At 38.5% G+C, this 17976-nt stretch overlaps 1 protein-coding gene across 1 annotated transcript; it reads right to left on the reverse strand.

The window, feature by feature from the left end:
• Nucleotides 1-400: 400 nt before the first annotated feature.
• Nucleotides 401-14464, reverse strand: LOC146310482 (calpain-1 catalytic subunit-like). Its single transcript, XM_084742781.1, has 21 exons — nt 14211-14464; nt 13089-13158; nt 12730-12848; nt 12480-12613; nt 12196-12370; nt 10329-10403; nt 9998-10083; nt 7675-7749; nt 7063-7223; nt 6503-6669; nt 6260-6271; nt 5938-6146; nt 5189-5234; nt 4973-5041; nt 4402-4459; nt 4200-4261; nt 3892-3960; nt 3694-3772; nt 1868-1987; nt 1174-1226; nt 401-1003 (listed from the first exon to the last, which is right to left on the reverse strand). The coding sequence occupies exons 1-21, from the start codon at nt 14445-14447 to the stop codon at nt 977-979; spliced, it is 2103 nt and encodes a 700-aa protein (XP_084598907.1). The 5' UTR covers nt 14448-14464; the 3' UTR covers nt 401-976.
• Nucleotides 14465-17976: the final 3512 nt, after the last annotated feature.

Consider the following 17976-nt stretch of genomic DNA (forward strand, 5'->3'; position numbering starts at 1 on the left):
TTGCCTTCTCTCCAGGATAATGGGACTACCTGGGACATGGCCATCTCTTTAGGAACTACTTTCTTCTTAAGAGAAAAGACAGTGAATTCTACTGCAGAAAGAAAGTAGTTCCTACATAAGACTGCTGGATTATCTTGAGTGATTTCTGGAAAGAAACACTGGTTTTGAATTTCAAATGTATCTTTGAGCAGCACAGGACTAGAGCTATTCATCCCATTGTAGTAGAAAGAAGGCAGACATCCGTACGACCAATATTCCCGAAACTCTGCAATTCACAACAAAAAAAAAAAATCTTAATTGATAAATAGCACTGTAAGGGGAAACATATGTATTCTTGATTTGGAGTGAACCATTCCTTTAAGGTACAGTGTTTTGAAAGGTACAGTGTTTTGTCTACACGTCATGGAATGGGTTTTTCACATTACAGTATTTCACAGCACATTAATTATGGGAGTAACAATAATCTACACATCATTAATGATACAAATTTGATGTTCATGATCCAACTCAGTTTTCAATGCTGTGCTCTAAATTTACAGGCTACTCAATTTTGACTAAAAAAACTTTTCTTTCATTACTAAACATAGCAAAAAATATAACATGTTTAATCTCAGTTAGATTGACACCACAAGATACAGTCCTAAACTGTATTTAGGTCAATTCAATGTACACTTTGGCCACTGTATCAACAGGTAAGCAAAATTACCAATTACCATTGCTGCTGTAATTTCAACAAGTAGTTGTTGCTGCTCTCCAGTTCTACTTTCCAGAGAGAGACACAGGGAATCGAACCAGAGGAGAAGGGAGGACAGTTTGTGTTACACCCCTAACATTTGAAAAGTTAGAAGTAAATGTCCTGTTGTGTTACACCATGTAATAGTTAATTTTCAGAAGAACACATTTCATTTTTATATTCTTTCACATCATCTGCTGCTGTAATTCCAGATGAATCCTCCAACTCATCTCCTCTGTCAGGTTAAGTGTACATTGAAATGTACATCCACTGCAAATCAAGGAAGGATAGATTATAAACGTGCTTCAGTGCATCTGTAGCACTGGCTAAAAGCATGATCACAAAGCACAACGGCCAATGAGATATTTTGACAAAATGTTAAATTTAAACTTCCTACACATTTCAAGAAGTTCATAACATCTGTGAAGAAGTTTTACTACCTCGGACTCACGAAGAGTCATGGCCGTTCCATCTGACAACTGGCTGAAGATTTCTTTGGAAAAAGACACAAATTGTTATTAGTCCAGAAACTGTGAACCACATCTTTGCTAAAGGTGTAATGCCAACAGTGGACACTTTTAAGTTACTGTGGTCCACACAATAGTGCACTTGGTACAGTGTACCAAGGACAAAGCACCAAAGCTCATCGAGACCCCCCCCCCCCCCCCCCCCCCGAGTCCCACCCCTCAGGTTCCTAGCCCTGCAGATCAATGATGAACCGACCTCCCTCATCCCTCTCCTCAACCCCTTCATCCATCTGCATACGACCCTCATTTGCAAATACCATCACCAATCCAATAAACTACCTTTTAGATTGAACATATAGTGCGGTCTTTTCTAGTGAAATGTTACCTCAACATAACTAAGGGTCAACAGCCATGCTAGTAGCTTGATGAGACAGTGTTTAGGCAAAGTGGTGGCACTTTGAGCTAAATGCAAGAGCTAACATGCTTATGCTGACAATTACGTGTATTCCCTGCAGTGTTCGCCATCTAAGTGTGTTAGCATGCTAACATGTGCCGATCAGCACTATGCTGTTTGCTGACCACACAAAAGAACTCAAGAACAAAACTTTAAGCAAGTATTTATACTTTAGATCTCGTCTATTGCCGTCCGCTGTCCAAATGTACTTACGGCTCATGCAGTTGAAGCGAAGGCAAAGACTGATGAAGCTCTCCAGTGTTATAATGTGTCCAGTGGTGGAACCATAGCGCAGAGCCATCAGATTTAGCATGTCATCGCTGATCCCCTTTCCTAACCAACATACAGAGGTCAAAAGTTTAGGTGTGATTTCTTTCAGGACTGCAACTAACTATTATTTTCTTTCTTTATTTTCTTTATTATTTATTTTAATGCACCTAAGCACTGTCACAGTATCATGGCTTACAGGAACATAGAACAGACCCATCATTAATGCCACATCTTTTCCCACTACATTTCCTATGACAAATCAAAATGTCTGCTGTGAAAAAGAGTTATTGTGTCTGCCCTCCTGTGTTTTCATTTGGTTAAGTCTGTTTAAATAAATAAATGTACAGAATAAATGTGTCCCTAATCTTAGCTCAGGATGATTTATACTGTTGACATTGTACTGTTCTACTGTAATTACTCCACAGGAATTTCAGTTTGGAGTATAGCCATTACGCTCTTGCCAACCTGCATTAAACCTTCCTCTAATATTTTTCTGGTCCATGCTGAATCTTGTTTACTGCAGCCAAAGGAAGCGAATAAAAGTCCAATATGCAAATATTTCTTTTCTACTCCATTCATCATCTTAGGATGCTTCAGATTTATCTTGACACTTTACTTATGTAGGAGTTGAATGCACAACTTTCACTTTTTACAACATTGTTGTATTGGTAGGGTAGACTCGGGACAGTTGCAACAAGTCTACAGTAAAACTACTCTTACTGCACATTCTCAGTAAGACCCTGTCCCACCAGAAAGACAGAAGACACATTCAATACCTGCTGCTACATTTATTTATTTATTTTTTTAAAAGCTACTTTTTTTTAATGAGTTGTGTTTTGTATTTTTGTAGTTTTGTACTTCCCCGACCTTTTGTATAAATTAATTAAAACTTTCTTAGTTTGAATCACTCTTTTGTTGACTTCTAAGGGACATGGATTTGTCCACATCAGCATATTTAACTAGCATGTTTTGGCACAGCTGATAGGGTCGGGAGCAGCAGGCTGTTGCAAATGTCCCAAAGCTAAGCAATTCTATCAAATCAAAGCCCACAACAGTATTGTAAAATGAACAGTAGGTCATTGTTGCAATTTTGTACAATAAAATCATGATATTAAAGGTTGAAAATTGTTCATTTCTTCCTGTCTCACACAGAAATATGGATTCAATAGCATCTGCATATCAACTCAGTGTCGGCCTGTGTCCTGTACATAAACAAACAAAAAACGGTAAGTGTTATTTAATAAATATTTCTAAACAAATAAAGGATTCTATGAAATTGTAAAACAATACATATTTTCACTACACTTTGCTACAAAAGTTAATCAATGAAAATCTATGTATTTTCACCAAGTTGGAACTGTCCCTTGGTCATGTTACAAGTGTTCTGTTCAAATAAAAATTATTAATAATATGTCATATGTAATCTTTTTTAGATGTATGGGTAATTAGCAGACTGATATCAGATTAATACAAAAAGATTTGGTTGGTCTAGTCCAAATAGCCTCTGATGAACTGAGAGAAATGTTCACAAAAATGTTGCAACTGTCCCCAGTCTCCCCTAATTTTAGAGGATAATTCTGGTTTCTCGTTCTATAGCATTGTTTTTCATTAAAAACTGTTTTAAAAGTGAACAGTCAGAAAAAGCTGGCAATATTTTGTATTTTCTGTTGTTTAACACCAGTCATTAAATTTAAAATAAGAGGGGCAGTAAATGTCAGGATGGTTTATTTTTGTCTATAATAGACAAAAACAAGTGACTGATCATCTACCTGAAGCCATAATTGCGTTCCTGAGCTCACTCAGCGACAGTGTCCCTGTTTGTGAAACATCACTGCGGAAGAAAATGTCCTGTTTAAGGAGAAGACAGTTAGTTACGTAACCTGAAACTCTGAGGTCAGCACAGCAACAACACACAAACTCTGATCAGGAAGATGTGATCTATGTCAGGGTTACTTGGTGTCTTTTACCTTGTATGTCTCGATCTTCTTCCACAGACGCACAAATTCCTCAGTGTTCAGTTTGCCAGTGACAGATGTCTAACCTAACATTAAGGTATTAAACGTGTAGTTTCATGTCTTAGTCTGACATTTAAATCTATTCGTACAAGTGAAACCATCTAAAGGGCAGGCAGGTTTTGGCATGTGCAATTTTTCACAACCACAGTTACTGTGAGAAATTTCCTGTTCAAGCAAATTCTTAGCTGAGGTGGAGAAATACAGGTCTTAAAGACATATTTTTCACAGCACTTCACAGTGAATATCCCATATGAGGATACATCCATCAGAGCAACCATGCTGTGACAGGCATCAATACTGAAGCCTCCAGATTTCAAGTTTCCTAAATAAAAATAGAGAAAAAGAAATGCAGAGCAATTAATTAGATCTAAACCAAGCAACACAATAATGCTACACAAGGTTATTATGTTAAATCATTTTTAGGTAATATGCTGTCAAATGTTGCAGTTTTACAGTACAAACCATGCAGGATTCTTTCATTCAGAAGCTTCTGGAGCTTCTCAGCATCCACTTCTTCATACTATAAAATGAAAACAAAGGAAAATTTATGTTTGGCTCACATGGTCGTTGTCATCATTATCAGAATTATATCACCTAAGTACCATAGACATCACACGGATGCAGGTAAAAGAGTAGAGACAAGACAACACAGGACATATTTCTATTAGGGCTGCATGCTATGGGAAGAAAAACTATACTGTGATTATTTTAAGAGATATTGCAATTATGATCTGAGTCCCAGTTAGTGAGAATGATCATTGATCAAATCTGAAGAACCAGATTTGTTGGTCAGGGCATCTCTGCAGCGTTACAGTACTACATTATAATAATGTAAAATAATTTGTTGTAATAGGTGAGAGAAGCACAAAAACATTTCACGTGCTACTCTTTTTGCGGAGAGTGAAGCATCCCAGACAAGGCGTCGGTTTTCTTACACTATGATACTCTACACAGACCTCCTGCATTTGTCATGTTGAGTTATTGTCACGCTGATGTTGTGTAGTCTGAAACCAGCATTGAATGGAAAAATTACCACGTCAGAGAATTGACGGAACAAGCTCCTCTTATTTTCGTCATCCGCTCCGTTTTCCACTGGTGTGTGCTGAAAAAGATTCAGATGAATTAATGCGCTAAACAACATGTATTTGCCATAGCCTATCAGTGATAGCAACATAGCAAACAATATATAACACAATAGAAATGTGAAAATAATTTTCACATTGACAATCAGTTTTAAAATCTTGCATACCTCCTCTGTTTCGTTGTGTTCGTGGTTATGGCCACCAGAATTCTCACTGCAAAGAAAGACAAGAAGACACCATTCCTTAGTATTAGTAATAGCAGTAACCCATGACTTAGTAACATGTTACAGTAATGTAGTTACTTCTGTCAGTGAGGAACATTGTAAAGGATTACAATTTGAAATTCAGTAATATCATTACAGGTAGAGCACTGAGTACTACAGAGTACTGGTGTAAGACATGTTAGCTTGTAGATTAATTGTACAACCAACCTTTTAAAGGCTAATTAACCCTTCCCAAGTCTAGTTAGCTTGTGTTTTGCAACAGAGGAAAACTCTACTTAACTTGATGTAGATTAGCTAGCTATTTTGCTAGATAGCACTTTGCTAATGCTAACTTAAGATGTGACTATTGGTGCATTCAAATGAGGTCACGTCCACCATGTTTACGAGATGAGCCCATTTAAGCACCCCCCTCATGTCATGTTCACGACTTTGTTAATTGAAAATTTTCTGTTAGCACGGCGTTCACAACGTTCTTCTCGTGACTTCCGTGTCATAATTACGAGTTCAGAACTTCCACTTAAATGCAGCAATTATATAGTTCCCCCAGAAACATCTTTTAAGCATTTTCAAAACTTTTTTTTTTCTTTTTTTAGCATATCCATGTACAGGAAACAGGAGAGGAAGAAGTTGACTGAGATTCCAAAAGGGGCGGGACTTCAGAAGGGTCATTTAGTGGATTGAGAGCGACTTACTGGACGTGGGTCTCTGCCTTGGAGAGGATGGTCAGGATGAAGGAGGCGGTCTCATTGGGTTTGAAAGTGGAAGGCACAATCAGGTATTCACCAGGCTGCAGCATAACAAACTCCATCACCTCGCGGGCGTTCATGTACATTTTAGTTTGGGCGACGGGCCTGTTTCTGCCAAAGAAGGAGGCTGGGAACTTCCCCCGATGTCCCTTGTACTGTAATACAAATCATAAACACACATTTCATTTCTCTGCAGTTCATGTCAATCTCCACAGCTGCAGAGTGTAAGTGAGCATGTACTGTGTATGAGGATAAAAATGTTACTTACTTCTTCGGTTATCTTGGAAGAAACAGAGGAAAATGAGTTCATGTTAGGAACAAAATAAAATCAGTTGAAATGAAATCATGACAACATGAAAACATGTAAATAATGCAAATGAAAATGGGACTTAGAAGATATGCTGCGCTCATGCATTTGTTATTTAATTTGACTGTTTTAAACCGCTGCTTGTCTCTGTATGACCTAACAGTCCAAACACTGTGACAGAAAACAATGATGAGTAATATTTACCTCAAATACAGCAAATCCAATGTGGAGATTTTTGACCAGCCGTCGGTTCCTCTTGTCAGGCTTTTGCATGAGAGACACCAGCATGTTTTTTTCACCCTGTGTCACCGAACATTCACTGAACAATTTGTCAATCTTGACCCGATACTGTGGATTAGTCCAGAAGCTCTCTGGAAGGCAAAAAGGGAAACAATTTTGCATTTTACCAAGAAAAGAGTGAATCCGAAGAATGTGACAAAGCCAGTTTAGCAGCCCATTCCTCATTCCATCGTAAATAACAAATTAATAATTAGTATTAAAATGTTAATATTAAAATTCTTCCTTAAAAGGCCTAAGGGTCAGACTTAAAAAACCCAGTGTGTGTTTTTTTTTATATTTGGGAAGGAAGGGATGTTTAACAGAGATTTTGCAGGATATTGTATGCACATTTAATTAATTAATTTATAATGGCTGTGTAAATGTATCAAAAGTAATAACACTACTAATTTTCAAAATGCCTCCCTAAGTCTCCATATCCTCTTTTAGGGGACAGTTTTGCATAAGTCCAGATTTCTTAGGAGTACCGAGGTCATTCATGCATCCTCCAGCCGTGGTTCCTGCAACCCATCTGCCCTCATAGAAGGAGGTCTTCCAGTGGCAAGAAGAGCTTCCATCGAGGAAGTCGGGACACAGGCAGCAGATGTCGAGATCAGAGTAGAAGTTACAGAAGTCCTGCAGGGTCATCCTGTTGGCAACAGATCCATAAAGGAAAAACAGTTATTCTGTATCATCCACGTGAGGTAAAGCACGCAAATGCAATCTGCAAAAAAGCATTGACCCTTCTTAAGTCCCACCCCCTTTTGCACTGTGCTCCTTTGCAGTTGAACAAGTTTTATACCAGGTGGAATATCAGTCAGCTTTCTCCATTCCTATTAGCTGAGATAGAGATAGAGTGCCATTAAGGTCTGCCCACTTTGGCGCAGGTAACAGGTGATCATGCTCCACCAGCTTTGTTTTGCATGAAGATGCCTCTTGTCACTTTTCCTCTGTTAGCAAACAACAGAAAAATGCACCAGCAGGATGAACGAAAAACTTGCATACCTACGCTGTGTTACACTAATGAGTTGAGTGGGCGAGTAGTTCCCTGTCAGGGTGCATAGCATAAAAAGTCCAGATTTTGATTTTAACATGCTTACCAAAACTCCCCATCATCCTGCACGGAGAGGCACATCTCACGATCTTGTGGACTCACTGTTTGCCACAGAGGTGACCTTTTTTCAGTGAAGAAAGAGGAGAGACAGTATCATTATAAATTGTCTTTACGTTGAGGAAAGTTACAACACATGGATCTTCAATTACTATCACTTGTGTCTATGAAAAATTCTCTATATGTTTTTTAATAATCTTATTGTCTTGATGTTTTTCACAGGTCAGTTGGTTTTTGCAGTCAATGATTAACACTTCTTCATCTGGTAAAAAACAACCTTCCACACTTGTGTGTGTTCTTGGTGTTGAGCTTTCACCAAACGCCAAGAGGTCACAGTGAATTATGTGAGTGTTTTGCCAGATAAATCTGAGGCAATGGCGCACACTTCCAAGCCACAAACAATCACTGTCATCTGTTAAATGAATTCATTTTGAGCCCAAACTATCATGGATCAACTGCCAGTTGTAGCATCATGTCTGAAGATGTGTAAAAATCATCAGAAATACCTGCAGACTCATTCAATGAAGCAAAAGTGTCTTCTGCACTTGGTAATTAGTCGCATCAGTTTCTGAGTGAAAAACGTCTCACCAAGCTCACGTCAGGTTTTACTTTTTTTGTTTTTTTACATGACAGTGGTAAGCATCCTAAGGATGTTTGAAACAGAGGCCTGAGATCTCCGACTGTCTTACTGTCTTGATGGTTTTCACAGGTTGGTTGGTTTTGGCAGTTTATGAAAGGTTTCATTTGACAGCAAATGCAGCATGTGGACATTTCTTTTGAAACCACACTATGCCAGGATTTGCATTTGTTCATCTGATCAAAAACAACCTACCACACCTGTGTGTTCTTGGTCTTGAGGTTGTGCCAAAGGTCAAGAAGTCACAGTGAATTATCTGACTCTTGCCAGATAAAGCCGAGGCAATGGCGCACAATTCCAAGCCACAAACTATAGCCATCGCCTGTTTAATTAATGGACAGGAATACACTCCTTTCGAGGAAAAGTTTTCCAAAATTGAACCTGTCATAAATAACACTAACTCCGGCAGAAGTTTAAAAAAACAAACACAGTGAAACATGACTGCTTTCCCAAAAGTGGGCTCAGGGCCAAGAGCATACAGGTGCGGTTGGCTGTTTGTACAAGTGCATTTAAAAAGAAAAAAGAAAAGAAAATGTTAAAAGTCTCATATTGGTCTTAAATTGAGCTCATTTTTGTCTCGTAGGCACAGGAGACACAGGCTCTTTGTCAGATTTTGAACTTTTCTTTTCCTCTGGGACAAATCATTCTGCTCAGACTCAAATTACATGAAGACACATCCAACATCAGCTGGATGATTCTATCAGACTCCTGCATGCATTAAATACACCATTTCATCTTGTCTGCTCGTTAAGAATTGGGTTTAGGCATGCAATAATTTACTAGACTTTGGAAAGTGGAAAGCAGTGCTGTTTTCCTAGCATAAACTGACATCCGTGGATAAATAAATGATATTCTTTTCACTGACATTTATAGTAATACCTTCATGTCAAAACTTGTCTCTCCTGGCACTGTTTCACCGTTCAGTGGAACAACTGGTTTATAGTAATGAGAAAGTTTATTGTGAAGCAGCCACTGAAAGTCTTTTCATGGCTCTCTCCCAAACCTCCTTATACTTGACGTGCAAAAGCATAATTACAGTATTTAGTGTACACCACTGTAGAGATTATCATCAAGAAGCAGACATGAATTGCTGACAAAATACATTTTGTTTGTGTGTGACAATGCAGTCCGGTCTCATTCTCAACTCGTCAGACACTGACATCTTGAAGGCCACATCAATGTTCAAATACTAAAAAAGAAAGAGCAATATTTATGAAAATTTATTTTGTTTTATTTCAATAACTAACGTATTTTCATCACACTTAACAAAAAGCAGTTTCTGTTTTATAAACTCATCTGTCATTGGCCTTTACCCCCACTGAACATGGCTAGCTGAGCACTGGCTGTTTTGTCCACGCTTGTCAAGCACAGAATTATGGTTTTTATTTCAATTGTATATGAAGAGGTAGTTTAAAATGGTATGAAAAAATAGAGACCAGATTATATATATTGTGGACACCGTTTGATGGGCCAGAGGGAGAGTCTGAGACCCCTGCCTCAAAGGGTGTCTTGTGTGGCCGTATGAGACACCGAAGGGGCATGACAGAATGTCAGTATTTGATGAGTAGGAATGAAAATGGGTTGGACAAAGATTATTATTGTAAAATAATCTCAATATTTCATCTGCTGTGGCAGCAAATCAGCAGTTTCCTGTCAGAGACAGTCACGTTCTTACTGATCACTCCAGTCTCCGTTCCACTCTCCTTGGCCCCAGGGGTTCCACAAACGCACCAGGTTTAAAAGTTGCCCTCTGCTCATCACCTGACCAGCAATTACAAGAGAAAACATAATTACTATTTGCCATAAAAATAACTAAACTTTACACTTACTTTACTACACGGTAGAGGCCAATTTACAGCCTTTATTACTCTAAAATTCCATACATGGACCAAATTATTTGCAGAGGTAAGCTTCAGTAGAAGCTTAAAAACCTGACTGCTAGCTGTCGGTAATGTAACTTTTATGATTGCTGTTGTACTGATTTGAAAACGAAAGCAATCCTTTACCTGTTTCACACCTGTGACGGTGTAGGCATGGCCTTGGACCAGTCCGTTTGGTAACACAGTGTTGGCAGATGTCTCCTACGAGAGATATATACAGTATATTAGTATTGCAGGTAGTCTTGTGCAACATAATAATAAGTGAATAATAACAAATGAAGTTAACAGATGGCCAGTGACTAAACTCAATACAAAAGTCAAAATGGGATAGGTAGTGATAAGGTCATCTAGGCTTGCATGTTAGCAAACACTATTACATAAGCATGTCTCATTTTTTAAGCCCAATATAATGTGAAAGTGATGTGACAGCTGACTCAGCTACATTTGCTGCTCTCACGAATCATTAGAGTGCACCGTGACCTCACCCTGTTTCCCACCCTGTTATTTCAAAGGCTGACATTTCCCTACAGCCTCCAGCGCTTGTTCATTCACTGTATTAAAAAAAAACTGTCCCTGTCACTCTTCATGAAAGGAGCATGTACTTGAACTCATGCCTGAGCCCAATTTACAGATTTAAAATACTGAGATTTACTGGTCAGGGGTCAGTTTCAAAAATTAAGATTAATAAACTGCCTGTGGACTAGTAGCCTGTGCAAACAGACTATAATAAAGTAAATTACAACAATATTGTTTTTAATCATACCATGAAATTATTCCCATTGTTTAGTCCTCCAAAAATACTAGAATGTCAGGTAATGTATTGACAAATCTATTTGTCACCCATTTATAATGGACAATATTCCCACTTGTCTCACAATTATTACATTACTAATATTTACTTCATTGGATGTTGCCACTATATAAACACACAGTTAAGTAGTTAAATTTGCCAAACAATACATGCATGCATCCACACATTATTTTTCTCTTTAAAATGCACCGTGTTAAGTTTGCAGTAGTATGTAGTAGTTTGATGAAGTTGTCTGGTGTGGGATCATGGGAGTTGTTTTCTTCACTTTTAAACAACCACCCCAGTTGATGAAAATCGATCTGACATGACTCAAGCAGAACTATCTGACATAAAGTACACAACTCAAAGGAATATATAACATATGTGTAGCATTTTCATACATTTTAATGGGGACATTTTTACATATTATAGCTAAAGTCCCAGTTTAGCTGAGTAAAGCTTTATCATAGAATAGTGGAAGCCGTGATCAAATTTTACACCATTTTGTTTAAATCTAATTTTCCTTGACATGGCTACCTCTGAAAACACTTGTAAAAGATCTCTATCATCTGTCACTCCAGGAGCGTCAGGAAATCTCCGGGGAGATTCACACGTTCTGCACGCCATGCCCCTGTGTTACTGAGCCTCAGCAGCCTGACATCCACTTCACCAGACTGTAAGTCTGTATGTACAGAATGAAAAAAGAAATATTGACACACCTGATTTAAATGGAACCTTGCCATCGTGTTATTACTCTCCTGCTATGACATAAAAATGTTGGCAGCTACGACTGTCTGTCATATGCAATATTCATCTATCAAATTAGACTCTCTGACATGATGAAGCCTGAAAAACACTGTTTGCGTACTAGATGATATTTGTACCTCTGGGCTAATATAATGAGACTAAATAACTCTACGTTGCCTTGTTTCACTTGGAACTTGGACCCTGGGTCTGTTGCTGTTGCTTGTTTGAGCCACTCATCCACCTCACCTTCTACAAACACAGACTTTCTTGCTCGGTATCCAGTAGTCATAATTACTACAGCCACTAGAGGTCACCGCCCAACAATAAATGAAATATGATTTGAAATAAGCCGCTTGCACAGATGACCTATACACTTGTTTTTCTGGTAAAGATGGACTGGACAGAAACCCCAAAGAGTTTCAGCACACTTTAAGCAAAAAGTAAATTAGTGGTTACCCCTTGTGGTGTACCACAACCCATCAGCGACTTGGCTTGACCAGCTCTGTACATCAGCTCCCACAGGTTTTGAGGAGGCTCTGACAGCTGGACACACATGTGAACACCACCAGTGAAGTCCGCCAAAGCCTCGGCAGGAGTTCCGGCATTCATGTCCGAATAGGAACCGCACACTCTGGCACAGAATGAACGTAAAATTACTTACACAGATCCAAAAATAAGCCACATCTCATGCTGAGATCACCCATTTTATGACTGAGAAACAATACACCAATTTTTCATACTTGGCATAGGCTTTCTCCAGCAGAGCAGGCCAGAACTCAGTCGGGTCTTTGGAGTGAACGAAGATCAGTCTCCCATTGATTGTTGGTAGCTTGTCATCAATGACAACATCCACCCATCTTCCAAATCTCCAGAACTGAGAAGAGGAAAGAAAAGAAGAAAATAGGAATAGTTTTATAGCAAAATGAGATTTGTACAATTTGGCAGAACCATCCTTTAGACAAATACTGTTTGCAGTGGTTGTTGGTTTACCCTGAAGTGGAACAGTCCGCAGTAATTCTCATAAAAGCTTTGGTCAAAAGGAACAACTTGCTCAAGGATGTAATTCTGGAACGTCAGAGCTCCGATAGATGCAAGAAACCAGCAGTTTCCTGAGAAAAAATGTGCATTGAGTTATCAGAAAGTTGTACTAACAGAGGGCTCTGTCTGTATCTGTTTCTAATGTTAAGCATAAATGAGCCGTAACACAGCCGAGATGGCAGAAAACACATTGGTACAATATCCTCTGGCGTGCAGCTCTCTGTCCTACTTTTGTCTGTTTTGTTGCAGCTCAAAATAGCATCGCTGGAAAAACAATTTATGGATTATTCAGAATTAAGCAGTTTTCCTACCAATGATGCCTTGACCAAAGTCAAACCTGGAGATCCCATCAACAGTGAGAAATGGAGTGGGAACAATTTTCTGAAACGGAGGAATTGTTGACAACACAAAACTTGTTATAGGTTCAATCTTAGTCTGACTGTCAGATAACAATAGAGTCATATGTTACATAATGGCCAATGTTTGTCTTTGACCTTTGATTATTATCCTTAAAAATACAAACACTAACCATTAAACCTAATGGTTCAGTAGTACTGACAGTGTAACTGTGAATCAACAGTGTGCTTTGCTCGTCTTCTCTCATGAACTTAATGTAAATAGACAAGTTTTATTTATGCAAATTAATCCAACTTAAAATTTCAAGTATTCATTTTCAGAACACTTTAAACTTATAAACATGCGTTTTTCTAACTGGAAATGATGAGTTGAATCAAATCAAATCATCAAATTAAGTTTAAAAAAAAACATGATCAGCATATTGGCAGAGTTCCCAACATGCATTGCTTGAGAGTGGTTTGTAAGTATTTAATACTATTATATTATACTATAAAAAATTTTTTGGATCATTACAAAATTACCTCATCTTGTCTTTTGAAATTCAGTTAACTTAAAATTTTAAGCCAGCATTTTTAAGACAAAACAACTGCTAGCACAGAAGCTAAAACAAGCTACCAGCCCAACATTTGTGGCCGATGATCCGTGACGAACATTAAGTGAAAGAGATACATTTTGTCTCAGGAGCTGACAGACCAACTCAGGACCACAGCACCAATTAATATTTGATTTAAAGTAAGAAAGAAATCTTGAGGAATGACCTTGTAGCATGTAACCATTTAAGTAGCCATAATGCTATAGGCACTAGTTAATGTGAGTTTGTGTAGTCTTTCCTCCAGCTGTTTTCAGCAGATAGTATAAGCAACGTTTAAACTTCAACAACTTCAAAAATTTATGACCCTGACCCAGTTTATTTTTACTGTAGTTTATCAAACATGCAGGCCATGCTGGGTTCTGATTGCAGCTGAATCAGTCTGTCTACTGGCTGAATACTTTGACAAGTTACATGTTTCTTTAACAATCAACATTTAGTGTGACACAGGATTACATCTGCAGTTTTTGGCCACAAAAACACTCACCGATGGTCTCAGCCACACGACTTTTTTCAGGTCTTCAGGGTTCAGTACCCCCTCGCCGATGGATCTCTTGTCGGGGGGGAACATGTCATCGATGTACCTCACCTGTTTGATGAGACAGTACTGTTTCAGCTGCTGATAGTCTTGGTTGAGGAACTTCATTGGGTTGTCGACAGTCCCCAAACCGTCTCTCCTGTGACGTGCATTAATGATGTTCATACACACACCCGGTGGAGGCATCGCTGCAGTGCTTGAGTTCTGCTTGGAAAAAAGACATAGAAAGCCTTGACATTAAAAACTTTGCTTTGAAGATTCTATAAATTCTACACATGGCAGAATAAGCAGAATAATGGAGCCATATGCCTTCGTAAAACACAAGCAAAATAACTGTCACAAAAATACCTTGTGCTAATATTTTACTTGGAATTGGCTGTAAAAGGAATCTGTTAGATGGAGCCTTCGTTTTTCAGGTTATACTGATATTTGACACATCAGGATGTACCGCCCCCACCCTTTCAGAGCAGAATAATGCTTATCTCTCATTTTTGAGACATAATTTGTACTCTTGGGAATTTTTTGAATCATTCAAATTTAGTTGGGTGATTAATAACATATTGTTCTGTGGTGTAAAAAAAACTCAGAACACTAATTTTTTATTGCTTTACACAGATTTTAATTCTTCCTTTTGGCTGCCGAAGAGATAAATAAGACCTCAACATATTATCTATGTGTGCTGGTTCTTATCTTATCTCGTAACCTCAATGGTATGTTATACAGTAAGTTATTGTTTATGTTAACGTTTATCTTTCTTGAACATTGCTGTTCAGGTTTATCCTCTACATACTTCAGCATCGCCGTTTAGAAAGTGCCACGAGTCATATAAATCAGGCTGCATGACTGTGGTTACTGTGGGCAGTTTCAGGGTGCATGGCTGCTGTTACACACAGTGAACTGGGTGTTATTTATATCACTTAATCACACATCAACACACCAAAAAGGCCAAAAGTTCAGTGCAAAAATGAGAAACACCACCAACAGCAAAGCTGAAATATCAAAGTGGCCTGATATCTGCAACATGCATATTAATATCCAGCCAAAGGTCCATGGCAGCGCGGAGCACACACTGAAAATAAAATACCACCGCAGGCAACATGAATGTTTACATCTCCTAATGACCATTAGTGGAGCGACCTTTGCACTTTTAAATCAAATTATTCCACACTCACACACACTGTTTAAGCAAAGACCACATAGATTTTAATATTTTTTTTATACATACATGAATGAGTTTAAAACCTCTTCCCTGTCCTAAATCCATGCAAGACTACTAAACTGCCTGTCCCAACGTAAACTGAAAGCTGCTCTTCAACCATTCAGAGCACATGCATGGTGTCGATCTTTTGAAAGAGAACGCTCAAGTTGTTTTCCCTAACAGTGAGAATCACTGTAAGTGCTACTGGCATAAAGTACAAGAAGTTTAAACATTTCGTTTAAACATTCGCATGCAGATGCCTGCAGATGACCTACAGCTGGGACTTACTAGCTAGAAGTTAGCCTCAGTCTCAAGTTCAAATATGATAACAATACCACAGAAAATAAATATTTACACATGTTTTTCTAGGGGTTTGTCCAGACATTTTCCAAAAAAAAAAAAAAAAAAAAGGCTATTTGGAGAACTCAAAGCCTCATAATCATAAACACATTATAGAGATTTTGTGCTACATTTATCTATATTATAGTGGTGTACACTCATGACTGTGAGAGTAAAACTGATCAGGGAATCATTGTGACAGCAGACCACAGCGCAGTTTACTTAATTTATCCTCAACACTCTTCTGTGTTTTTTTTATGAGTAGCAAAGAGGAAACTACATCTAAATCTCACTATGCAACCTGTTGTATGATGATATATATTTCTTTTTTCCCTTCTTGAAACTACACTTTGTGCATATAAATGCATCAAAACACATGCTATGGTGGAAATTTAAATTGCATAACTTCCCTGTTCTACTTTTGTTGGAGAATTTTACATTATAACAATTTTGGAGTTATAACAATCTTGGAGTTCACGTATTTTGTACTCAATCAGGCAATTCTATTTTTTTTTTTTTTTTGTCAGTCTCCCTATTTTCCACACTTAACCATCACAATATAACCAATGCATGGTTAGAAATCTATTCATATTACTTTTTACTATAAAATGTAACCAAGACAAAATAGATTGCTGCGCATGAACTTGAAAGACTACAGCCTCATATTGTTTGTCTCACTATGGGTATAGTACAGTACACTAGCCTGTTGTTTTTGCTGATAATGGCACAGTGCCAGACAGTCTAACTGTGCAAAGAATGCATTTGGCAGTTTTGACATGCACCCAAGTTCAACAAGAAGTGACGCCCACAGAGTGGTTATTCTGACTCTGCAGGTACAGTAAGATGAGATTTTTTCTGGACCCCAAATAACAAAATAACCCTTTGTTACAAAAAGTAAAAGAGTGCTGATCACCCCACCGTGTAGTCACTCACAGCCATTACATAATGCACTCACAGCCATTTTCAAATGCAACAACATTGATTACACAATAGAAAGTGAACCTACATTTGTGACTATACTACAAGTTGTAGAACTGTGAGTGAAAGTGTGAATCAGGCTGTTTTAAATTGTTACTTGTATAAGAAGAGTTTCATCTTACCTAACCAAAGAGGAAGTCTTGAGTCTGGGTGGATCAGCACACATGAAAGGGAAAGCTCTGGTTCCTTTATAGTATCTGCAAACGCCCGAGGCTACTATAGTGAGCATGGGTGGTTCCTGTATGAGGCCCTACCTGAGGTAACCTGAGATTTTACTTGGAACAGCTACACACAGTATGCAGACTGATGGAGGTGATAGTTAGACAGATACACAGAGTGAGGTAGGGAGGGAGACATTATATGAGGACAGTATGTCTCCATGAATAGAGCACTGCAATTACCTTCTTTGAGAAAACCCGTATGTGCAAGTTGATGGATGCATGCTGCCCTGGCTTGTTCAAATGTTCGGGACATTTATCTTCACAGGTTAACGCATAAAACTGTCACGTCAACAACATCGGCTGCTTGCATTATTCAGTAAATCTGGCATCATTGCCTGTATAATGACAGAAAATGATCTCTCAGAGCTATTCGCTGCCTGCAGTGGCACAACTGTCATTTCATGAGGGCAGCAAGTTGTTTTTTAAAGTTACAAAATGTCACATTAATCTACTGAACAAATATCAGTTTAGTATACCTTATTCTGTAGGCGGTGACAGGAGTTTATCCAAGTATACAGCAGGTGAGAGGCAGGGTATACCCATACTGTAGGTGTTGACTCATGATGGCTGAACGCTGCAAGGTTGTTCCACTGACAGACATTCACATGTGCATTCAGACCTGCAGTCAATACGTTCCATGTCTTTGGAGGATAAAAGTCCTTGCAAACACTGTGAGAACATGCAGACTCTTTCACACAGATATGCAATGCAAACGAGGATGATAGTATCATAGTTATCCATTTTTGACTCAATAATCTGCGCAGCAGTGTTTGATGCAAGATATTGGGGCTTGATTTTTGTGAATCGAGATGCAGAGAGCGAAGCCTCGTTGAGTGCATTAGGTGCGGTGTGGGTGACACTTGCAAGATCTGAGTGCACATAATAGGTTGGGACTAGGAGGGATCAATACTCAGACAAAAAAAGCCAGAGTAAAGAACACAACCACTCCAGATCTAATCTGGTCATGACCTAAACTGGC

Source organism: Lutjanus erythropterus, chromosome 18 (genome assembly GCF_056507025.1).
Source record: "Lutjanus erythropterus isolate fLutEry1 chromosome 18, fLutEry1.hap2, whole genome shotgun sequence".
NCBI lineage: Eukaryota > Metazoa > Chordata > Actinopteri > Lutjaniformes > Lutjanidae > Lutjanus > Lutjanus erythropterus.

Excerpts from the sequence above, each read along its gene's own strand:
- LOC146310482 (XM_084742781.1), bottom strand. The coding sequence starts at position 14,447 with ATGCCTCCACCGGGTGTGTGTATGAACATCATTAATGCACGTCACAGG. Across the intron at positions 3,961-4,199 it reads GCATGGTTGCTCTGATGGAT|ACATCTGTCACTGGCAAACT; the intron begins GTATCCTCATAT and ends ATGTTAGGTTAG. Across the intron at positions 1,227-1,867 it reads TCGCTTCAACTGCATGAGCC|AAATCTTCAGCCAGTTGTCA; the intron begins GTAAGTACATTT and ends CTTTTTCCAAAG.